We start from the raw sequence: 26159 nt of genomic DNA on the forward strand, positions 1-26159 counted from the left end.
ACTATCTGGACCTAATCTGAAGTTATGTACGCTTGCTAGTTAATATGGGGTTGATTTACTGGATGGATAGCTGTGTCTTTCTCTAGCTGGGCAGAGTTGGCTGTAGAAGGAAAGTCAGGTTGGTTACCTGTAGCAGTAGTTCTTGTAGAGGTCCACCGTCCTTCACACTGTGGACATCTGTGCTTGTGTAGACATGACCCAGGGAACCTTCTAGAGTTCTCAAAGCCTTTTGGCAGTAGCCCTGCTCCCTAGTGGCATGAGCATTCCATCAGACATATCTCCCTCAGTCCTTGACCTCTAAGATCAAATAACCAGTTAAGTGACCACTTCAGCAAAGAGGAGGGAGGGTCGTGTGAAGAACAATGGACCACTACAAGAACTATTGTTACAGGTAAGCAACCTAAATTTTTTGGCAGTGGTTCTATTGTCCTCCACACTGTGGAGATTAGCAAGCTACTCACCAAGAAGGTGGGAGAAGCAGGCATCTACTGAAGGATGGTTTCTACAATTGCTGTCCAAAACTGCGAATGCACTCGATTTGCTGTCCAAGGCGTAGTGGTGGATAAAGCACAAGAACCCTTTCCAGGGGGCTGCTATGCAGATGGCTTCTAGTGGAATCTCATGGAGGTAAGCTGTGGAAGTAGCCACAGCCCTCATTAAATGTGCTCTGATGGAAGGCGGTGGTGGCTTCTTAGCTAAGGTGTATGCTTGTTTGATAGACAATGTGATCCAGGCAGACAGCCTCTGAGAGGAAACCTGTTTCCCCTTGTTAGGACCAGTGTAGCAGGTGAATAAGGAGTTCGACTAATGTACTGGGCATGTGCGGTGAAGATAGAAAGACAGAGCACATTTAACGTCCAAAGCATGCAAGAGTGTTCTTTGTCTGAGGTGAGTAAAGGGAAGAACACCGGAAGGCAGATATCCCTGGGTAAAAATTGGACATTGAGTCTCACTTTATCCTGCTGGAAGGAGATAAATGGAGGATCTGCCCTCGGTGCTCTTAGCTTGGACACATGATGGGCTGATATGATTGCCAACAGAAAGGCTATCTTAATGGTTAGGAATTTTAATGTGCAGGTAGCCATAGGTTCAAGTGGCTTATGCATGAGGGAAGACAGGGCTAATTTCAGGTCCCAAGGAGGTGCTAGCCTTGGGGCTGGGGGATGTAAATCAAGTAAACCTTTAAAAAACCATAACAGGGCCCAAAGAAAAAATGTGAACATACAATGTGTTGACTGCAATGGCAGCAAGATGAACCTTCAAGGAGGAAAGAGAAAGGTTTAAATTCTTTGAATGCAACAGGTAAGAAAGGATGAAATCAAACGAAGCCACTTAGGGGTTAACACCCTCGGAAGTTGTGCAAACGGTAAGATATGTCCATTTTGCTTTATATGAATGCTGTGTTGAAGGTTTTCTAGTGGCTGAGATTACATCTAGGATATTGCCTGGTCTTGAATCACCGGTAGGTGATCCTCCACACTGTGAGGAGAAGACTCTGAATGTCCGGATGCAGGACCAACCTCTGTTCCATAGAGAGTAGATCTGGACAGTCGGGGTAGCAGCATGTGCTGGTCATTGGAAAGTGCCTGTAGTGTGGAGAACCAGGCTTTCTGAGGCTACCAGGGAGTGAAGAGTATGGAATTGGTGCACTCTTGTCTGATCTTCCTCAGTACTGTTGGTATGAGAGTTTTACTTCCTGTCTGTGGTATTTGAGAAATATGTTGTGAGTGCAAAACAATAAACAATAGCCTCTCTGTGGCTTGAAGGTTGGACATGCGCAGTCGCTATAGAACTGTATCTAGCCTAGAGTACCGCGATTGGTCAATGCTGGTCTGAAGATGTACAACGTACAGGTACTCATTCTGACCAAATGTATTTGTATAACTGATAAGGTTTTGATATATAATCTGTAACCACCACTTTGTGGGGTTCTTCTTCTCTCACCCTGGTGATTGATGTAGACCTAGTACTGTGATCAATAAAGCTTTGAATCTGATGGAATGGTGCAGCCTCTGTGTATAACCAACCCTAGTTGAAGATTTCTCCTACACCGTCACATTGTCTATCCTAACTAGCATGGAGGTGCCGTCCAACAGTAAAAGGAACACCTTCATGACTTTCCAGATGGTCAAGAGTTCCAACCAGTTGATGTGGAATTTGCTCTCATGGCTGCTGCGGTGTCCAGGCATCTGTTGTCATGAATGTTGCGGCTGGTGGTTGAATGAATGGTCAGCCCTCAAGCCAATTCAGGATTCTGGACCACCAGCATATGGACCTGTGAATGTTGTCTGGTAGTACAAGTTTGGCATGTGATGGTCTTCCTGTGGATGAAAAACTGACAGGCACCATTGCTGTAAGATTCCACAGCCATGCTAGTGATAGGATGCTGATGGTGGATGCCATAAAACCCAACATTTTTTGTATGGATTGTGCTGGGTCCCTGTTGGAGGCCAAGATCCTGTGGACCATGGCCCTGATGTCTCTGCTAAAACTCTGCTATCCTCCATGGAGATAGGGAGGCCAATGTTTTCTGGGAGTCGAGGATCATGCCCAAAACTCTATAGTCCCTGTAGGTGTCAATATTGACTTTTTCTAGTTTACACATAGACCTTGACAGTCTAGGAGCTTTGGATATGTTGTTGTAAGTTCTCCTTGGTCTGAGCCACCGAGAGCCAGACATCTAATTACAGAAATATGTGAATGGCCTGTTGGTGAAGATGTGCCACAACTGCAGATATGCACTTGGAAAAGATTCTTCGCACTGTGGACAGGCCAAAGGGCAAAACCTTGTATTGGTAGACTTTCCTCCCAATGCAAAAACGAAGGTATTTTCTGTGGCGAGGTTGGATTAAAAGAAGAAAGAAGGCAGCTTTCAAGTCTATCACAGTGAATCAGTCATTGTGGTTGGTGGTCATATGGAAACACCTTGAGAAAATGAACTGGTTGAGGCTGTGAAGGTGCATAATGGGTCTCAAGCCATCACCTCTCTTTGGGATCACTGTCACGAGCTCACTCTACTGAAGAAGCTGACCAGAGATTTATGACACAATAGCCAGTTACAATTGAAGCTCAAGTTTCAGCTTTACTGAAAAATGGTAAGTTTTAACAATCTCACCACGAATACAGAAACGAGGAGTGAAAGCACCATAGTCCCAGTACAAACTCCAGAAGTCTAATCTGCCTTGAGTTTTTGTCAGTTAGTTTGTGACTCTAGAATTTAGACATGTTGTTTCCAGCAGTTTGTTCAAGGCACAGATTGCCAAATTTATAGCCAGCAGCCATGTGGACATAATCAACACTCCACCCACACCAGCTGCCATACATTCAATCCGGCTCCTGCTATCTTCTTGTCAGTTGACTACTTCTCCATAATTCCCTCACCTGTTGTTGATGTCTTTCATGCCTGCATCCTCTAGGACAGGGATTCTCAACATTGGGTCCCCAGACATTATTGGACTTCAACTCCTATAATCCCCAACCAAAGGTCACTGGGGCTGGGGATTATGGAAGTTGAAGTCCAATAACATCTGGGGACCCAACGTTGAGAATCCCTGCTCTAGGAGATAGCAGCCGTTCAATCTCTGGTTCAGATCATGATCCTTCTCTCCAAAAATCACCCAGCCCCGCTGGCCCCTCCTGAGACAAACACTCACCCTGGCCCGTCTCAACTACTTCCCCATTCAAATCACAGAACTGATTCTCCTCAGGTGCCTGCCCACTTCCTGGTAAGTCCCCTGCCCCCCACTCCTCTCCAATGACCTCAGGTGGGGGCATGGCAATCATGAAGTACCGAGAATAAAAACTTGTTGCGGTATTGCTACATACCGGTTGGATGGCGCTCTTTCTGAGCAGAGATTTCACTTCCTGTTGAAGGGTCTGGTTGGGTTGCATACATTGTGTTCCCGAAAAGGGTGGCAGAGTGTGCAACTTGATTGCATACCCCATATGTACAATAGTCAGCCCCCACTGGTCCATGGTGATATCTTGCCACTTGTTTGCAAATGGGAGGAGTCTGGAACAGACCAATGTGTCAGGCCCTTTTACTGTAGGAAGGCTTAGATTTTGGGTAGTCTTTGTAGAAGGAGTGGATGACTTGCGAAAGGAACTGTAGGGTGGGTACCTCTTCCTTCATTGTTCCTGGTGGTAGAAGGGCTGGAAAGTAAATCTTTGGAGCGGCTGTTGGGCCCACTGATGTTGGTTATTAGACTTTTGTTGGAAGTACTGGATCCCTACAGACTTTGAAGTGGTTTTTAATTTGTGAATTCTTTCCAGTGTGTCATCTTTCTCTTTGCCAAAATGTCCCCTATCAAAGAGGAGATCTTCTCAGGCCCAAGAGAGGTAGACTTAAGCCAAGCAAGTCGGCATAATGCTACAGCTGCAGCCATGGTTTGAGAAGCACAGTCCGCTTCATGGTGCGCTGAATGCAGTTGTTGTTTTGTAGTTTGCAGGCCCGCAGAAAGGAAGGCCTGCATAGCTTCCTCCTTCTGGTCCAGTTGAAGTTGTTGAAGAAAAGGCTTTAGTTTTCCAGAATGAAATGCGTATAATGGGCCATGCAACCCATGCAATCCTGAAGGCTTGCCGTGGCATACATGCGCTTCCCAAAGGAACCAAGCTACTTTCCATCTGGGTCAGACAATAGCCTTTGCTTTGAACCATGTTGAGAAGACTGTACTACAATAGTTAGACTTGGGATGCAAAAATAAGTAAGGTGTGTCAGCCTGGTAGACCCTATATAGGTTTTCCAATTTCTTAGATGTTGGATGGATAGATGCTTGTTTGGTCCAGGCTGCCTTGACCACTTCCAGGAAGACGTGGCAGAGAGATGGGGGCCATAGCAGAAGAGTTGATCAGGCCAAATACAGGGTCAACTGCAGACTCCCCCCACTTTCTGGGCATGCCTTCCAGGGGCTTGCCTCCCCCCAGGGGGAGGAAAAGATCTCTCAAGAGCTCTGCCAGCAAGAGTCTGGCCAACAACACTGGAGGATGCATTCGAAAAGAAACAATTGAAAATTGATATCTCCCTCCCCCCCCAGAGGTGACAGCAGGAGATGTAAGCACTGTGAGTGCTAAAAACAGATTTACAACTCTGGGCACGGAGCTCCCTCCCGTTCAGTCAAGGAGGCCACTTCATGCAAGCTGGCATCTTGGAAGGCAGCTATAAATCAAATTCTTCCAATACTGTCTCATCAGAAGGCCGAGAGGGTAAGTGCCTTGGAACAGGAAGCCAGGGGCCCCTTAGCTCCCAGCCACGCACCCACTCAGCAACTCAGTGATGCCTCTTTAATTTCAGCAGAATCCCTAATCATTATCCTTGGCAGGTTGAGCATCACTGCAAAAAACATGGACAGTTTAGGACAGGTTTTTGACCAATTCATCGTAAAGAACCAACAGGGGTTAAAAATACAGTTAATGTCAATAACTCCCGAACAGCCCCTCCCCTTGCATCTGACTAACTCCCCACACGCAAGGTGCCTTCAGGGCTTTTGGGAATCAACAGTTAACCAAATTTCCAGAGAGTTCTACAGAGAGTTCTACAAACATCTCAGATTGCCCTTGAATTTCCCAGATAGATTGTGCCATGGGTCTCCTGCATCCTTCCCGCGGTGCCCCCTCATGAGACCCTAGGGCTGATGACTTCTACGATGGAAGAACAGATTCACACAAGCCCTTTGGGATTCATTCAACAAGAATGAAAGGCTGAGCCATGCAGCACTCCCTTGCCCAGAATCATCAAGAGGTCCAGCAGCACAGCCCCACTCAAGGCCTTGAATCTGTAGAAGTGCCCATGGCCTTGCAGGGTCTGGGAAATGGAGCATTTTTGGACAGCGACTCTGATCTCAAGAACATTAGTGAGCTGAGTGCCCAAGGTAGCCTACCCGAGCCAGTGAGCACTCAGGTCTTCGCTGCTGACCTCCCTGGACTGGACACAAGACAGCAGGCTTCTGTGAAGGAAGTGTTGAACCAACCAAGTGACTCACCACTGGCCCCCCCGGGCCAGAAGAGCAGGTACTAGCAGATGCCCCCCTCGCTCTCCATTTCAGCAAGAGTCCTAGTCTCCCAGCTTGGCCACCAGAGATGTTCTGATTCCTATATGCAGTTCTCCCACCCAGAATTCAACCACCACCTTGACTCGGTGACATCCCACAGACCAGCATAAGATCAAGGTCCTGTTGTAGAATGTGGCTGGGTAGTTCTGTTTATGAGACGCAGACACTATCAACTTCCTCTCCCAGTTCGATATAATCTTGGTGCAGTAAACTTAGACAGCGGATGTCCTTACACTTAATGGATACCACTCATACAAAATGGGGGCAGTTCCTGGGGCAGGCCGAGGGAAACTGAAAGAAGACCTGGGGATACTAGTCTCCACTACCCTGTGTGCAACATCACCCCTCACCCCACTTAAACAAACTGCTTTGGCTATTCTAATTCACCTGGGGCCCGGCTCACTGCTGATAATCAATATGTACCTCCCGCCACAGCGTGAAAAACCCGAAATCAGCTCTGCATGGGCTGAACTCAAAGATTATAAAGACGACCGTGTGCTGGCCAATCCTGATGCACTGGTGGTGTTGGGGGGGACTTCAATACCAGACTGGGGCATGTTGACTACACTCTATTCTCCCGACACCAGTTTCCACCTCCCTGTTCGGAGTCCAAGCACCACCACCCCCACTTCTTCAAGGACGAGAGATCAAATTACGCTGGCCTCTGTCTTGTAAAATTGATTGCCAGGCTCAACCTCCATATATTAAATGGCTCTTTCACAGAGGACCATCCAGGAGAATTTACTTATTTATGTGGCTCCAAAACAAGTACCATTGATTACATCATTATCTTTGGGAACCTGCTACCCTTTGCCGAGAATTATAAGGTAGTACCTCACCTTGACAGTGATCATTTCCCGATTTGCCTTCAATTATTATTTCTTTCCCAGCAGATCCGCATGGAGGCCCACTCCCCCCCCCCCAAGATTTTATCTGCAGGACAAGCCAGGTGTTGTGCCAAATGGTCCCCCCAGTTAGATCAAACAATCAAGGAGCTGCTTGCCAAGGAAACTACAGAGTTTTGGGCTACAGAGCTACTGGCTAGACCTAACTTCAAAGGGTCCCACTCGTGCCCCCCTGGTGACCTACAAAACCCTAGTGCATGAGCTACAAAAGCACCTAATCCATAAGGCTGAGCCCCCTCAAAGCTGACTGTGCGCCCATCCAAACTGTGGTTTGACAAGGACTGTTGTGACACCAGGAAAGCTCTTGTTTCCTCCTACCAGATCCACAAATCCAGTTCAGGAACCAACGCCACAATGGTCCTCCCAAACCACCTCAACCGTAAGAGGCAATATAAACACCTATTGGCACGCAAGAAAAGAAAGGCAACTAAGGCCACTTGGTCACGGCTCATCCAGGCAGTCAGAGCAAAGGACTCAGCTATGTTCCGGTGGATCATGACCAACTCCATCGGCAACGGCTTGGCTCAGTTAGGTACCCATATGGTATGTGGGTATATGTGTGGCCATATCCCATCAGAGACCTGGGAAATGCACTTTCAGAAGCTGTATGAAGACCCCACTACGGAAGATGCCCCCCCACCTTGTATGTAGAGGACTTTCCCAGGTGGTCACCGGTCTCTTTGGCTGAGATTGAGTCTCTCATTTTCCAAACCAGAGCTTATAAAAAATAATATAGAGTGGTGGGCTCCAGTCTTGGCCTCACTTTTTACTTACATTGGCTCTCATGGCCATATTCCCAAGGACTGGGGGCTGGCGATTAACGTCCCCATATTCAAAAAGGAAAGAAAGGATGACACCGCCAACTATAGGTCCGTCAGCTTGCTCAACACCATCAGCAAGCTCTATGCTAGGATCCATGTGGATCCTAAGTAGCTATGCTACTTAAGGACTGGCTAGATCAAGAAAATCTGCTTGCAGAGGAGCAAGCTGGCTTTAGGGAAGGCAGATCCACAACCGATCAATGCCTGGTGCTTCAGCATCTCATTGAAAAATATTCTCCCAGCAACAAAGCCTCCCTTTACACTGCCCTCATTGATCTTCAGAGCGCTTTTGATTCCATCTCCCGAGTCAAGCTATGGGAGAAGTTGGAAGCCTCCTTGATCAACCGACATCTGCTCTATCTGATCCACATTCTTCATGCAGACATGACCCTCAAGGTGCAACCCACAAGAGCACCTCACAAACCCTGTCCCAACACAGGGAGTAAAACAAGGATGCATCCTGGCCTCTCTCCTTTTCAACTTTTACATCAGTGTCATGGTGAAACACCTTAGTAGCCCAGACTTTCACACTCCTAAGCTGGTGGATAGAAGAATTTCCTGCCTGCTCTATGCTGCTGCTGCAATTCTCTCTAGGACCCCTATAGGTCTCAGAAGAACGCTGACGGCTCTAGATCAGTACTGCAAGAATGATCAACTAGAAATCAGCTATCAAAGAGCTAAAGTTATGGCTTTCGCCAGAAGACCCCAAGACCTGTCCCTGGAGTATAAATGGCCACAAGGTCAAACAGGTTGCTTGTTTCAAATATTTGGGAGTGGTCCTACATGCCTCTGGCTCAAGAAAGGCCCACTGCGATCATGTCGCCCTCACCGCTCAGAGGAGCTCCATCGCCATTCTAAAATTCCTACAGACTAGAGGTGTCCATTATGTACCCACAGTGCTCAAAATATCTTAGATCAAGACGTTGGCGCAACTCCTCTATGGTGCCCAATCGGGGGCCCCTCCAATCTTGCCCCTTTGGAGCGTGTGCAGTCCAAATGTCTAAGAGTGGCCTTCCAAGTGCCTCACTGTGTCTCAAATGCCATATCACACTTGGAAACAGGCATAATAAAGGTTGAGGCCTGAGTGTGGTTGTCCAGTCTTAACCTCTGGTTTAAATTATCCCTCAACCCTGGGCCCCCTCTGACCCACAGGACAATTTTAAATCTTCCTGGGAAAGGGCCATGTGGACGAAATTGTCGCTCCTGGGCTTTACACCCTCTCCCCACCATCTTCTAGTTGCTATGGACCGCAACCAGGTGAAAACAGTCAAACAGAAGATAATGGTTTTATGTCTACACAGGCACAGACATCCACAGTGTGGAGGACAATAGGACCACTACCAAGAAACAGTTCCTCTAGCACTCAAATAATTCTCCTAGCTTTAAACAGAACTGATTTCCCACAGAACTGATTTGGTATCCCTGCCTGTGCACATGTGTAAGAGTCACAGGTTCAAGCAAGAATGGAAACATTCCATAAAACCAATGAGGGGAAATCAGCTGTAGCCTATTAATAGTACAACCAGCAATTTTAAAATAAATTTTCAAAAATTTGACTGGAAAACTCAGAACTCTCCAGGGAACAGTTTTGTGAAGAAGTGTTATTGGGGGATTTCAATGCTAAATACCAATGAGAAAGTGTTACAAAATGGCCACATGGGAGCAAAAACAACAATGGTAATAAATGGCTCTCTGGAGGCTACATAAATCTACAATCGCACATGAGTGTGAAGTCAAAGATAAGCTTCACAGTAAATGATTCAAAGAAGTGCATGCCTCTACATCAGATACAACATGAGCTATCAGCCAATAGTTATTGCAGAGGTAATTGTTCCAAATCTATCAATAACACCAAGTTGCTTCATCACCGACTGCAGAAACCGTGTTCTTTCATAGGAGCTTATAAGGCCACGTTCATGTTTTCACTGCCACCATTAGGGTGATAAACAGTTTAAACTCCACCAGGGTCTGACATGTGGATCAATTGTGCCCCCATAAAGAATCTACACAAGAGGTTCCCAGACAGGGATTTACAACCTCCAGTTTGTATGCTCTTGCTGCTAAAATTACTTCTGTCAAACACTCTGAAGAGATAAGTACAAGATAAAAATGGTTTTTTTCATGTTGTATTGTACTGAAACAGTTTAAGTAAGAAAATTCAAAACTCAACATGATATTTTATTAAACTATGTTGAACAGCACCTGGCATTTAACTAAAAAGTGATCCAGTTGTAGGATTTTCTCACTATCAAGCATGCAGCAATTTGAAACCACCATCGAAACTGTCTAGATATTCTCTAAGGACAGTCATAGACTTCATGTTACCGGTGCCAAATTATATTAGACATTTAATTTTAAAGCTCAAGTGCTTAAATGTAAAACCTTACAACTGTAATAGTCATAAAGCAGTGGGGCATTCCATTTCATAGAATGGATTTTTCTATTTTTCCTCTTTTAATTTAACCAGCACCTCCTGTTTTGTAGCTCTGCCCTCAACAAAGTAATTTATCTAATTAGGGAATATTCACAGTTGCTTAAAAGACAGAAACTGCAGGGAACCGAAGGTCTAGATAGGAAGAGTCTGAAAACTTCTCTAGAGCCATACAAAGTACTAATTTGGTACTAAAGGTGCAAAGAAAAAATGAATCCCAATATGTTATTTTGTCTACAATAAAACCATGTGACAATAAGCAGGCACATTCTCCAGTACATTCGGCATTTGAATCCAAAGAGATGCTTTGCTTATTTTACAACCCTGCTGCTTTCACAGTATCCTCCCTTTTTATTACTCTAAAATTCAATACCTTTTATTGGGGGGTGGGGAAAAAGCTGAAATTTTAAAAAGGGCTTTTTTCATAAGGCAACTGCCAACATAAATGAACAGCATCATGAGCACAGTAAAATACAAGGGAAATAGCTAATTTCCATTTTTATCAATAGTGACAAGTAAATACTTCTGTAGTCCAAGTTCATACAACAAAACTTGTTGAATATTTATGGCATACTGTGTTGTTTTTCACCTTACTTACATTGGCTAATGAGATACACAAAAAATTAAAAGTGGAATTCACACCATAGAGTGCCAGGTTAAACTTTGACTTATTGCCAACATAACAGTCCAGGGCTCAAATCCTACACACAGCTTACTTGGGAATAAGTCACATGAAACTCAACAGGAGTCCCCCCCCCCCCGCCCCAGGAATTCATGCATACAATTTAATTATCCATTGAATTTCCTTCTTCTTCTTCTAAGGGTGCACACACCTTTTGACTCTAGGTTCATTTGTCATTATTCTAATGACCATCAACTGGTTCTCCATGAGCTCTCTCTCTTCCTACACACACACACACACACACACACAATTTCCAAAAGAGCTGGAATGTTACAGTCCTTATAGACTGAGAACTGGAACACCTGTGGGCTGAGGGGTACTGACAGACACGGGGTGACCTGCAGATATGTTGGTTTTGCAAAAATCTGAAGGAAAAAACCTAATGGGTTGACACCCCCCCTCCATTTCCCTCATATTAGTCAACAGGCTAGAATGTCCGTGAGCTCAGACAGTTAAGACAAGCAGGTGGGTGGAACTAATGGAACTCAGTGGCAACGGTGGCGGTGGGGAAGAGGGATTAGCAAAAAGAAAGGGAAATTTAACTGCTTCAGAAGGGGAAAGCAGTCTAATAGTATCTACAGAAGAAATTGCTGAAATTCTGTGGCTCCTTCAGCAGACAGGTAACTCTGTTTTGTTTCTGAAGGGGAAGGAGTTTGACAAAGTTAACCTTTTTTTGTCATGAAGTAGTGCCATTCCAAGTGCTGGTAGGCATGTTTTGAGGGGAATTTTCCTCACAACTCCCCACTTTATGGGAACACTCTGGAGGTTCATATATTAACAATATATTGTTTTTTCACCATGCTCAAGTAACACATGCACATCAGGGATATAGTGCAACATTTTGTTGTGGGGTCCATATTTATATGAACATAATTTCTACTTGGCCTACATGATAAGAAAGGGGAAAACACACCTTTATCAGTCTAAGTAGTGGGAGTCACAAGTATTATTGTGCTGATTAGGGAGCAGAGAATCTATGTGACATAAAGGCATGCTCTGACATATAAGCCTATCATCTTATGTGCACAGAAATAACTGGTGAGGTGCCCTTGTGAGAGAATGCAGACACTGCTCATAGGTAGCAGAAAAACAAATAGACCCACAAAATACAGTTAAACAGTAATCAAGCAAAGGTTAGTGTTTGTCTTTCTTTAAAAACAATTCATTATATATCCAGATCTTTATAACATGGATTTAGAAAAACTTTGGATCACAGCTCAGACAGAGAACATGGTTTACATTCATAACTGGGATCTCAGGAGAAGGGCTGAGAAAGACCCCTGATTGAGATCCTGGAGAGTCACTGTAAGGCTCCGAGAGGTACAAAGTGTGTTTCTGGCCTTTCTTGAACCCAGAATTACAGGATGGGAACAGATAAGGTCAGCCTCAGAGAAGGCTAGGGGAGGAGGTTACTTCATCACCTCAGCCCTCTTCCTGGCTTGCTGCATCTAGCCGGTTCCCTCTCCAGGGAAACCTCTGACTCCCATGCTCAAGAGCAATCCTCATCATCAGCTGCCATGGCTTTAAGTGCCCCAGTACAGAGCTGACAAGGCTCCAAGCCTAATCAAAGCCCTGCCTCCTCCCTGGCCTCACTTCCTGTCATGCCCAACATGGCTGTCCCACTGGAGCTATTCCCTGCAGCTCCAGTTGAGCCTCACCTGCTCAACACCACTGGGACACCACCAGCCTGGAACCATTTCACCCACACTCCCTTTCGGGGAAGACAGAAGCCCCAAAGGACTCTCTGCACTCTCTGCTGGACTCCATATGGCCACACAGGCAACCAAGTAAAGCGGCATCCTGACAGAGTAGACAATACTGGGTTAGATGGACCAATAAATTGACTTGGTTGAAGGAGCATATCTAACCTTGGAGAATGGAAGAGGATCCATACAACTGAGAGCGTATTATAACCACCCTGAGCCATTTTGGAGGGGCAGTATACAAATCAATCAATCAATCAATCAATCAATCAAATAGATAAATAAATGTTGAAGGCACCCAAACTCTGACATTGCTGGTAGGCACCGAACTCCAACATTGCACCTTACTCACTGATTTCCTGGTGTCTACCAGAACAACCAAAGCCATTTTCTATCCAATAACCAGCCCAAAAGTCAGATTAAAATAGGTCCAGTTATACTCTATGAATGTGCAGAGAAGGAAATATGCAACTGAGCAATAGATAGGAAGTTCAGTAGGGTAAACTGAGACTTCCACCCTCCCCAAGAGGTGACTCAAAGTCACCTCTTTTGAAATGGCTGGAATACTTCCTTTTCTCAAAGAACCATCACTCAGCTCCTAGACTCACCAAGATCCTCATGTTTAATGGGAGGGGAGGAGCAATGCAAGGCTCTCTCTTCAAAATCCCAAGATTTTCCTGCATTCCCCCTGACTTCATTTCCCCCTGAGTTACTTCCCCTCTCCTAAACAGGGGCCATTTTCCACCCTGCTTATCTTTAAATGGACTGCTTATTTTACTAAATAGGGAGTGATGTTTTGTTTCTATATAGCATAGCATAGCATAGCATAGCATAGTGTAACAAAAAGCCCTGCTGGATTGGGCCAAAGGGTCATCTAGTGTAGCATCCTGCTTCACACAGTGGCCAACCAGGTGCATTTGGGAATGTACCCTAACAAAAGACGATTGTTTTGTTTTCATACATAACCAGAGCTTTTTGGAAAGAGTAGGCTGAAAATGTAAACACGCACATATATATTCGCCAGTTATTGTAACCACATTGTATGTGCTAAAAATATTGGAGGATGGAGAGATTGCTCAACTTCAGCTTGTAGGGGCAGAATGATAATTGGGCTGTGCATAAATGGGAAGGGTGGAATGGAAAGAGACTGTTACTGGTTGGGATACAATATTATCCAGTATATAGATTCCAATTTCTTGTTCAAAGTTGTTGATTCCTCCCAATTCTTGCATTTTTCTGAAATGCTCTTCAAATGCCTTCAACCTCCACACAACCTTACTTCTATATTTTTTTTCTAAATATGAAGATGAGTTTTAATTCTATTTTCACATCTATTGTATATCAGTCACAGCCCGCTCCCCGCCCCCAGGGGGGAAAAAACTATTTTGGCTACCTGTAGCTTCTACCTGGGAAGAAAACTCAATTCTACCAAATCCTTCATACATTATTTTAAATACTATATTTTGACACAGTACTCATCTCTCTTTGACCTTTGCCCTGCTTAAATAAAACCAGATTTGTAGAGTATACTTTTCATATATCTGTTCACTAAAAATTTAATTTTATAACTGTCTCTTACCACTACTGATGCCTGAATTTGCAATGACTGTCACCTCACTCCACTGGTCCGCACTGGAAACTGAATAGGAACGCTGATGCATCCCATCCGGTCGACTGTTGAAGGAAACAAGGCTGATGCCACTTGTCATCTGAGTCACAGATGTACTAGTAGTCACATTCCCTAAAAACAGAAGGATTGAAAGTTACTAAAAGTTTAGCGTTACTAAAAGTGGAAAGCTTGCTGGATAATTCAGGATAATATATTGTTAGAAGAAAGAATTAAATCCTTCAATACCTAATTGGCAATTTGTGTTGCCATTATTACATTTTAACAGAAGACATGGAAAGAATAACCTTGACAAATAATGCATATTGTACGGTAAGAGCCATTATACAACTCTACAAGTTACTTATTTCCAGTGAGTTCTTCCTCTGTACATTCCCCATCTGTTGAAAAATAATTCCCAATTACATAATGTATACCGAGTTACAATTTTTTGAAGTATTATTTCTCTACTTGTGGACCATTATTATCAATTATAAGTTCTTACAGCTGAATTGCCCAACTATTTACCATGTGGTGACTATATAAGATCTGGTTATAATGCCCTTATACAAATAATGTATACATTATTTATTATACATTATAATGTATGATATAATTATACATTATAATGCCCTTATACAAAACTATGGTGCGGCCACACCTGGAGTACTGCGTACAATTCTGGTCACCACATCTAAAAAAGGACATTGTAGAACTGGAAAAGGTGCAGAACAGGGTAACCAAGATGATTAGGGGCCTAAAGCACCTTTCTTATGAGGCAAGACTACAACACCTGGGGCTTTTTAGTTTAGAAAAAAGATGACTGCGGGGAGACATGATAGAGGTCTATAAAATCATGCATGGTGTGGAGAAAGTGGATAGAGAGAAATTCTTCTCCCTCTCACATAACACTAGAACCAGGGGTCATCCCATAAAATTGATTGCCAGGAAATCTAGGACCAACAAACGGAAGTACTTTTTCACACAACACATAATCAATTTGTGGAATTCTATCATCAGCTACTAGTTGGAGGGTTATAGGCCACATCCAGCCTCAAAGGCAGGATGCCTCTGAGTACCAGTTGCAGAGGAGTAACAGCGAGAGAGAGAGAGAGGGCATGCCCTCAACTCCTGCCTGTGGCTTCGAGCGGCATCTGATAGGCCACTATGTGAAAGAGGATGCTGGACTAGATGGGCCTTGGGCTTGACCCAGCAGGGCTGTTCTTATGTTCTTATGGTTGCTCTAAGACCCTGTCATTTATAGCCTCCAGCTATACAGCGAGATGCATATTGCCCCCCACCATTATGCTGCAATTATGCCAATAGTACTGTGTGTTCTCCAGAAGAATACGAACGTAGAACTTAAGACAGGAAGGAATAAATATTCTTTTGGGGAACATGCTATAAATGATAGAGTCTCAGAGAAGTCAGAGCTATTAAAGCAGCCAGTTTTTTAGTAGCCGCCACATGGCAAATAGTTAGACTACAAGAACAGCCCTGCTGGATCAGGCCCAAGGCTCATCCAGTCCAGCATCCTGTTTCACACAGTGGCCCTCCAGAGGCATCTGAAGCCCAAAGGCAAGAGCTGAGGGCATGCTCACTCTCCTGCTGTTGCTCTCCTGCAACTGGTATTCAGAGGCATCTTACCTCTGAGGCTGGAGGTGGCCTATAGATAGACTTGTCCTCTGTGAATTTGTCTAAGTCCTTTTAAAACCATCCAAGCTAGCAGCCATTACCACATCCCGTGGCAGAGAATTCCATAGATTAATTATGGACTGTACTGAAAAAGTACTTCCTTTTGTCGGTCCAAAATTTCTTGGCAATGAGTTTCATGGGATGAGCCCTGGTTCTAGTGTTGTGTGAGAGGGAGAAAATTTTCTCTCTGTCCATTCTCTCTACTCCTTGCATAATTGTATACACCTCGATCATGTCTCCCCATTTCAAACTAAAAAGCCCCAGCTGAGACCCCATTAGTGTAAATGTGAAGTTGGGGTTTTTGTCCCAATATGCATTGCTTTAGACTTCCTTACACGGAACCACATTTGTCAATTTGTCACCCACTCACCCAATTTGTAGAGATCCTTTTGAAGCTCCTTTGAAGATCTGCATTGGATTCCGCTATCCTGAATAGTTTAGTATAATCTGCAAATCCAGCCATTTTGCTGCCTACTCCAACTTCTACATCATTTATGAATGAGTTAAAGAGCACTGGTCCCAGTACAGATTCTTGGGGGAGCCCACTTCTTACCTCCCTCCATTGTGAAAACTGTCCATTTACTCCTGCCCTCTGCTTCCTGTCCTTCAACTAGTTACCAATCCACACATGAACCTGGCCCCTTATCCCATGACTGCTAAGTTTACTCAAGAGCTTTTGGTGGGGAACACTGTCAAAAGCTTTTTGGAAGTCCAAGTGTACTATGACTGCCATATCACCTTTATCCACGTGCCTATTGACACTCTCAAATCAGTCCAAAAGGTTAGTGAGGCAAGACTTGCCCTTGAGGAAGCCAGCAAGGGAAAGGCCTCAGCAAGGCCTGTTCTTCTATATGTTTGTCCTTAAGTATGCTTTCCATCAATTTATCTGGCACATAAGTTAACCTAACCGGCCTGTAATTTCCCAAATCTGCTGCTCACACTGATCCCTTTTTGAAAATGGGAGTTACATTAGCTACTTTCCAGTTCTCTGGTACCAAGCCTGATTGTAGGGACAAGTTACATATTGTCCCTACAACCAGGGACAATATGTTGTGCAATTCAGTTGGAAGAATCTAACAGAAAGTTCCACAATAGTTGGTTGGTTATTCATTCATTCATTCATTCATTCGATTTCTATACCGCTCTTCCAAAAAAAATGGCTCAGGGCAGTTTACATAGAGAAATAATAAATAAATAAGTTGGATCCCTGTCCCCAAAGGGCTCACAATCTAAAACATAACAATGGTTATGTCATTGGGCAGATACTCAATGCTGCTGCATTTTTCGCTGCAGGGGGCCAGGGATGACTCATGTTCTTCATTAAAGATTGGCAAGCAGCAGTATGTTGGAGATTATTAGCAAGTAAAACAACTGAACCATGTAGTCCACCATGTAGTCTTACAGTCCAAAAGGATGCTACCTTTGTAGGCTGGTACAGCAAAAACAGAGTTAAGCCAAATTAATAGTGGCCAAGGCAGGCTGCAGCAGGCAGATGAACCGGCAAAGGGACTCATTCAACTAAAATATTTTCTCTTTCAAAACACAGAACTGAGCTCTAACATTAAAACAAACTAATTCCTTATATGATTTGCCATGTCCAGGCAAATCTTGAGCTACAGCCTTTTTTCTGTTACTGTAATGCAAACGCCTAACTTATTTTTTAACCTTCCCCATACTTCTACCCAATTATAAGCAACATCATTATAATGATACCAAAGTATTCTTTTAAAGGCATCTGTCATTTGCATCCACAATCAACACAAAGCTTCTGCAAAGTACTCCTCCAGGAAGCAAATTCCCATCCTCATCTCCAGTAGAGAGTTTAAAAAACAAAAATACAAAAATACAATCTATACATATATATGCAGCACTTATTACTCTGGTACAAAATTCTACCAGGAACATAACAGATCAGTCAGCCAAAGGATGAATTCACTTACTCATTGGGATTCTGCATCTTATGAAGAGATCTTATTGTTAAGTGGTTCTTGTAAAGCCTTCACATCAAAATCTTACGTGCAAGGGCTAGCAGCATTTCAACATCTGTCTCACTTTTTCAATTTATTAGAATTAACATAAAATACATGGTCAACTACCTGGTTTATTCGGAGTTCTGAAAGAGTGCCTCTACAAATGCATCACATACGCATCATCTGGTTGCTTTAGTGATTAGCAGGGGGCAGTTAAATTACTATGCTAATCCATGTATTCTCAGCACTGGTTCCTTGATATGGATATGTGTATATGCTTACTGAGAAGCCTTGATTAGTTCAAGCTTCAATGTGTCAAAGGCTCCAGATTTTTTCCAAAGAATAATTTTAGCTGTATTCATATCCCTAAAGTGTAGGAGCTGATTTGAAAATGTACTCACCTCAACCATATGCTATTTTTCTTTAACAATTTGCATTTCAAAGTTACTATTGCATTTATATATGAATGACTATCAGTATGTTGCCAGAAATGGGCTCAAATGAGCAAGGATGATGCTGGTTTCCTATTGAACAAAAATGTTTTTCATCTTCTAAAGTACCACCACAAAGGAAAAAAACTCTAGTTGCAGGAAGCTTTATTACATTTAAAATACTTATCTGATATTCTACAATACTTTATTATGGAAAAGTTTTCAAAACACTCATCTATAGTTGCATAAAATAAATTACGCTTGAACTGCAATCAATGTTATAATCCCCAAACATTCACTTCCTGGTAAAATGACAAGAGCCCAGCATTTTGAAGAGGAGAGAAATTCTTATGTATAGATGTCCATTAAGAGAAGTTATATTTTATTAATGAACAACCAATGAAGAACAAAGAAAATTATGATAGAGATTAAATATGGGGGAATCTATACAATACTGGAACCACATGCAACAAAAAACCCTTTCTCCCTTGCAAAGTGCCCTCATTGAGGAGACAGCTTTAGGGAAGATACCTTGTATATTTTCTCCTGTGGTGAGAGAAAAGCAGCTGGGGGGGAGATGATATGCAGACAAACAGCCTTGGAGAAAAGGGGCCAGGAGCCCCACAGTACCAGCCACAGCGCTAGTAAATTGTATGTGGCTGTACTAATCCAGACTGCTGTTTGGTCAGACTGAAAAACTGAAAGTGCTCAAAAAATAAGCATGTTTAAGTCACATTCCAAGTTATTTATATAGGTGAACACTTTGGCCAATATAGGAGCCCACTATTATAGGTTCAACCTGGAAAATCCAGTGGTGACATAGCTTCCCTGGTGATGTTACCACTTGATAGCTTCTCTGTAATGGGGCCAAACAGGATACTATTTGATCTGAGTATCTCACAATCAGCTGCTCTAGATGAACTCCTGGAGCATCATTAAGATATCAGCAAAATGTGTTTCCCCTTTTATAAAGCTGGAATTTGGACTTTCTATGCAAACTCTCATCTCCTGCTGCTCACATGCTACCCAATAACCCCAAATTTAATTTACTTTCTCTATCAAACCCAAATGGATCCACATTTTGAGTTGAAACACAGCTTTCTTCCTCTTATAGCTGTTACTTTATCGAGTTTATGCTTCTTAAATCAGATCCGCAATATCACCATGAACTTTCATGTATGTTACGATTTTTTCACCCAGTGTTTCTGTTGACCTACATTCTCAACTGAATCACCTGCACAAGCAGTGAGCTAATATGCTTGAATAAGGATTTTAGCTCACAAATAGTGTTCATGATGTCACCTCAGAGTTGGACCATTATTCCTCTAATGACCGTTATCATTATTAAAATTTCTTTAACTTTGTCCTGCAAATCGATATTCTGCCCGATAAGTTTAGAGCCCTTTATCTACCATGTTTTCAGAATTGAGTTCCTTTTCCTACCCATTTAAAGTTTCTTGAATGTTCGCCTGAAGGAAACGTGTTTCTTAATCTCATGCTACACTACAATCTCATCTCATTATTTTAAATGTATTTACTTCCTTGAAATATTTGCAACCTGCTTTTCACTTCCCCCCCCTCTCACAAATACATACATCTCCCAGAAAAGCCAACAAAAACTGGCAACAATCAATTAAATATACACAAAATACTACAAAACAGAGCCCCATAAAGATGGAGGGAAAGATTAAGGCAGGCAATAAAAAACTGATGAAGCTAAAATGTCTATGCAAATAAGGAGGTCTTCAACTGGACCTAAAAAGGCATCAAACTAAGCACCAAGTGAGTTGCCCTGGGGAATGCATTCCAAAGCTGGGACACCACAACTAAGGAGGCCCTACCATGGGTCACTATTCATTCACCAGAGGTTTTCTTTATGGAGTGGGGAGAAGATTCAAATCAAGGCCTTAAGTAAAGTCTTAGGAAGATCTTGGTAGGTTCATGTAGGAAAAACCAATCCTTCAGGTACTGTTTAGGATTTTTTTTTTTAAAGTAAGTAAAAAAGTAAAAGCACTCTGCACTGTACACAGAAATAGCACCGCATATAGTAGAGGTGTTTTAAAACTAGTGCAATATATTCCATATGCCTGGTCCCAATCAGTAGCCTAGCTGCTGTGATTTATACTAATTGAAGCTTCCACACCACATTCAAGGGCAGCCTCGCATACAATGCATTGCTGTAATCTAAATGAAAATTACCAGAGCATGAATAACTCTAGCTAGGCTATCTCTGTCCATGAAAAGTCTCAGCTTCAGGAGAAGTCTGTCCAGGAGAAGTTTCAGCTAGCCTAAACTGGTGAAAAGTGTTATGCATCAAGACACTAGGGGCTCCCAAAATAGGGCCAGATTTGAGAGCTCCCAGAAACTGCAAGCAGGATCCCTCAAGGAGAATGCAACCCCATACAGAACAAACCAACCATATTTTCCTAGCTCAGACACCAACCCACACCCGCCCTCCAATAGTATCTCCATCTTATCAAGACTGAGCATCAGCTTTTTTTGGCCTTCATCCAGTCCATTACTGATCTCAAATATTGGTTTAGAATAGAGATGTGAATGCTTGGGGAAAAACTGGTAACCCAAATCCCCACCCCACCACCCCAGGGGAAACAAAAACAAAACTCCATTCTAGGCCTTCACATCTTTAGTTTAGAATTTCCACGGTTTCATCTGAATTTGATTAGAAAGAGAAAAAAGCTGGGTATCATCACATACTGATAAACAGTACACCCAAAATCCTGGATGACTTCAGAGGTTTCATGCAGGTATTAAATAGCATGGGGGACAAAACAGAGCCCTGAGATACTCCATAGTGTAACTGCCATAAAAGAGCAATAATTCTGCAAGATTACTTTATGGAAACAGCTATCCAAACAGGACTGAAACTAAAGAAAGACAATGGCTGACATGCACACTGTAACACTGGCATTTCGGACTCACTGGGGCTACTGTGCACACAAAAGCCAGTCTAGTGGTGCTGCTCAAGAGCACTCTTGCTCAGCTACCTCCAACAGTACATGTGCTTTATTGACTACAGAAAAGCCTGCAATTGCGTCGACCATGTCAAGTTGTGGAACATCCTTAGGAAAATGGGTGTCTCAGAAATATCTCAGAGAAACCTATACACAGGACAGGAAGCCACAGTCCAGACGGAACATGGTGAAAGAGACAGGTTCCAGATCGGCAAAGGAGTAAGACAGCTCTTACTTTCTCCTTATTTATTCAATTTATATGCTGAACATATACTGAGAGAAGCTGGATTAGAAGAAGATGAGCATGGTTTTAAAGTTGGAGGAAGAAACATCAATAACTTGCGCTATGCTGATGACACCACTCTGATAGCTGAGAATGTGGATGATCTGCAAACTCTAGTAATGAAAGTCAAAGAGCACACTGAAAAATGGGACTGTGACTAAATGTCAAGAAGACTAAGCTAATGACAACAGGTACAGCAACCAGCCTCAGAACTGATAATGAAGATACTGAAGTGGTGGATAGCTTCTGCCTTTTAGGATCGACCATCAACAGGATCCAGCACTCAAAAAATACGCTGCAGACTAGCACTTGGTAGGGTTGTAATGAAGGCCTTGGAAAGGATATTTAGATGCCATGACGTGTATACCTACAAAGATTAGAATTGTTCAGACAATGTTTTTCCGCCTGACACTCTATGGATGCGAAAGCTGGACTTTGAAGAAGCAAGATAGAATATTGACGTTTTTGAACTTTGATGTTGGAGAAGACTTTTGAGTCTTCTCCATGGACGGCCAGGAAAACAAACAAATGGATCATAGAACAAATCAATCCAGAATTTTCACTTAAGGCACAATGACCAGGCTCAAATTATTGTACTTCAGTCACATTATGCGAAAACCTAGCTCCCTTGAGAAGTCCATAATGCTAGGAAATGTTGAAGGAAAGAGAAGAGAAGAGCACGACCAGCAGCAAGGTGGATGGACTTCATTACGACAGCAATGAATGCACCACTGAGAGACCTTAAAGGCCAAGTTGAAGACAGATCATCCTGGAGAGAATCTATCTCTGTGGTCGCTAAGAGTCAACACTGATTTGACAGCACTTAATCAATCAAAAATCAATAATGTCTCCCCGCAGTCATCTTTTTTCTAAACTAAAAAGCCCCAGGAATTGTAGTCTTGCCTCATAAGGAAGGCGCTCTAGGCCCCTGATCATCTTGGTTGCCCTCTTCTGCACCTTTTCCAGTTCTACAATGTCTTTCTTTAGATGTGGTGACCAGAATTGTACACAGTACTCCAAGTGTGGCCGCACCATAGTTTTATATAACGGCATTATAATATTAGCAGTTTAATTTTCAATACCCTTCCTAATGATCCCTAGCAGGGAATTAGCCTTTTCCACAGCTGCAACACACTGAGTTGACACTTTCAATGAGCTTCCCTCTCCTGGTCAGTCTCTGACAGCTCAGATCCCATCAACGTATACTTGAAGTTGGGGTTTTTCGTCCCAATGTGCATCACTTCACACTTGCCAACATTGAACCGCATTTGCCATTCTGTCAGCCACTCACCCAGTTTGGAGAGATCCTTTTGGAGCTCCTCACAATCCGTTTTGGATTTCACTACACTACATAGTTTGGTATTATCTGCAAATTTGGTCACCTTGCTGCTTACCCCTACTTCTAGATCATTTATGAATACATTAAAAAGCACCCATCCTAGTACAGATCCCCTGGGGAATCCACTTCTTACCTCCCTCCATTGTGAAAACACTCCATTTATACCTATCCTCTGTTTCCTGTCCTTCAACCAGTTAGCAATCCACACATGTACTTGTCCCCTTATCCCACGATTGCTAAGTTTTCTCAGGAGTCTTTGATGAGGAACTTTGTCAACAGCTTTTTGGAAGTCCAAGTGTCTACCGGATCACCTTTTTCCATACACCTGTTTACACTTTCAAAACACTCCAGCTTTCAATCCACCCTTGGAACCTCACCTTGCTCCTCTGTAATGCAGGTCGGTCCAGAACAAATCAGAAACCATCCATGATTTGATTCTGGATGAAGGTGCCAATCTGGTATGTATTACAGAGACCTGGCTGGGGGAGGCTGGGGGCCAGTGTGGTCCCAGCTTCTTCCTCCAGGCTACTCTGTTGAGGAGTGGGTGAGGGACCGTGGGCGGGGAGGTGGAGTGGCTGTGGTCTATAAGAACAACCTTTCCCTTACCAGGATCCCTGTTAGGGTGTCGGACCATATCGAATGTGTGTACATAAGTCTGGGGAGCAGAGATAGACTGGGACTTCTGTTGGTGTACCAATCGCCCTGCTGCTTAACAGAGTCCCTAACTGAGCTGACGGACTTGGTCTCGGACTTGGTGTTGGAGTCCCCCAGGCTTGAGGTGCTTGGGGACTTCAATGTTCACTTTGGGACCAATTTGTCCGGAGCGGCTCAGGAGTTCATAGAGGCCATGATGACTATGGGCCTATCCTAAGTGGTCTTGGTGCCAACACACATTGCTGGTCACATGCTTGATTTGATCTTTCACTCTGATCAGGGTGGTGGTCCGTGGGTGGGGAATCCTGTGATTTCCCCATTGTCATGGACGGACCACCATCTGGTTAAGGTTGGACTCACAATCACTTCCCACCTTCACATGGGCGAGGGACCTATTAGGATGGTCCACCCGAGAAGGTTATTGGATCCAATAGGATTTCAAGAAGCCTTGGAGGAATTTAGTGTTGGCTCTGCCGGTGATCCTGTTGATGTCCTGGTGGAGAATTGGAACAGCAAACTCACCAGGTCAGTAGACATGATTGCTCCTAAGTGTCCTCTCCAACCCGCTTCAAAACTGGTCCCTTGGTATACAGAAGAACTAAGGGGGATGAAGCGGCGAGGTAGACGACTGGAGCACAAGTGGAGAAAGACTTGGCTTGAATTTGACAGATTGCAACATAGAGCTTATTTGAAGACATATGTTCAGATGATACAGGCAGCAAAGAGGCTATTCTTTTCTACCCGCATTGCATCCACAAGTTCACATCCAGCCGAGTTGTTCAGGGTTGTGAGAGGGCTAGTATGTGCCCTCCTCCCTTTAATCAGAATCTGGAGCCATCGATTACCCGCTGTGATGTGTTTAATGAATTCTTTGTGGAAAAAATCTCTTGTATTCAGACCGACTCTGTCTCCACAATTACTTCAGTGTCTGATATGGAGGTGTCCAGCGACTCCTCTTGTGTGATTAGGTTGGATCAGTTCCAGTTTGTGACTCCTGAGGATGTGGACAAGCTGATTAGAATGGTGCGGCCTACCACTTGTTCTCTTGACCCTTGTCCGGCATAGCTTATACTATCTGGCAGGGGAGTTGTTGTAGAAGTCCTGGTAGAGATTATAAATGCATCTCTGAGGGAAGGTAGGATGCCTCCATGTCTAAAGAAGGCAATTATTAGACAGCTTCTGAAGAAGCCAACCTTGGATCCCTCAGACTTGAGCAACTACAGGCCTGTCTCCAAACTTCCATGGTTGGGCAAGGTAATTGAGAGGGTGGTGGCCTCCCAGCTCGGTCAGTCTTGGAGGAAACTGATTATCTTGACCCACTTCAAACTGGCTTTCAGGCTGGCTATGGGGTGGAGACTGCCTTTGTCGCCCTGATGGATGATCTGCAATTGGGAATGAACAGAGGAAGTGTGACTCTGTTGGTCCTTTTGGACCTCTTGGCGGCTTTTGATACTATCAACCATGGTATCCTTCTGAAGCTGGGAGGGGGCTGGGAGTCGGAAGCACCGCTTTGTGGTGGTTCCGCTCCTACCTCTCGGGAAGGTTCGAGGTGTTGTCCCTTGGAGACTGCTGGTCTTCAAAATCGGAACTCTTGTATGGTTTGCCTCAGGGCTCCATATTGTCTCTGATGTTGTTTAACATCTACATGAAACCGCTGGGAGAGATCATCAGGAGATTTGGTGCATGGTACTATCAGTATGCTGATGACACCCAAATCTATTTCTCCATGTCAGCATCATCAAGAGAGGGCATAACCTCCCTAAATGCCTGCCTGGAGTCGGTGATGGGCTGGATGAGGGATAACAAACTGAGACTAAATCCAGATAAGTTGGAGGTACTCATTGTGCGGGGTTGGAACTCGAGAGACAATTTTGATCTGCCTGTTCTTGATGGAGTCATACTTCTAGGGGTGCTTATGGATCCAAGCCTCTCCTTGGTCTCCCAGGTTGAGGCAGTGGCCAGAAGTGCCTTCTATCAGCTTCTGCTGATATGCCAGCTGTGTCCGTTTCTTGAGGTGAATGACCTCAAAACAGTGGTACATCTGCTGGTAACCTCCAGACTGGATTACTGCAAGGCGTTCTATGTGGGGCTGCCCTTGTATGTAGTCCGGAAACTACAGTTGGTCCAGAATGCAGCAGCCAGGTTGTCTCTGGGTCATCTCAGAGAGACCATAGAACTCCTGTATTGAAGGAGTCACACTGGCTGCCGATATGCTTCTGGGCGAAATACAAGGTGTTGGTTATAACCTGTAAAGCCCTAAACAGCTTGGGCCCTGGATATTTAAGAGAATGCCTTCTTTGTCATGAACCCTACCGCCCACTGAGATCAGCTGGAGAGGTCCGTCTGCAGTTGCCACCGGCTCATCTGGTGGCCACTCAGGGACGGTCCCTCTCCACTGCTGCCTCGAGGCTTTGGAATGTGCTCCCTAGTGAAATAAGAGCCTCCGCATCTCTGACAGCTTTTAAAAAGTCTTTAAAGATGCATCTATTCACCCAGGCTTTTAATTAATATATTTTTTAATGGTTTTAATGCTGTTTTAAAATATTATTTTAAAAATTTTAAATTGTTGTAATGTTTTAAACTTTTCATTTTTGTTTTAACTAATGTTTTACTTTCTGTT

General features: G+C 43.7%; 1 protein-coding gene across 16 annotated transcripts in view; it reads right to left on the bottom strand.

The window, feature by feature from the left end:
* Positions 1-26159, bottom strand: part of AGAP1 (ArfGAP with GTPase domain, ankyrin repeat and PH domain 1) — a 591701-nt gene that overhangs the window by 215925 nt on the left and 349617 nt on the right. For 14 of the 16 annotated variants that reach the window (XR_008313014.1, XR_008313016.1, XR_008313015.1 and 11 more), the window contains one exon: positions 14169-14330. The exons of the other annotated variants lie outside the window; for them this stretch is intronic. Coding sequence is in view for 11 of the 14 variants with exons in the window: in XM_053283164.1 (XP_053139139.1) it covers positions 14169-14330 (162 nt within the window). In the remaining 3 variants the exon portion in view is untranslated. The remainder of the gene's footprint in view (positions 1-14168; positions 14331-26159) is intronic. 16 annotated transcript variants of the gene reach the window in all.

The sequence above is a fragment of the Hemicordylus capensis genome, chromosome 1 (genome assembly GCF_027244095.1).
Source record: "Hemicordylus capensis ecotype Gifberg chromosome 1, rHemCap1.1.pri, whole genome shotgun sequence".
In the NCBI taxonomy this organism is placed as follows: domain Eukaryota; kingdom Metazoa; phylum Chordata; class Lepidosauria; order Squamata; family Cordylidae; genus Hemicordylus; species Hemicordylus capensis.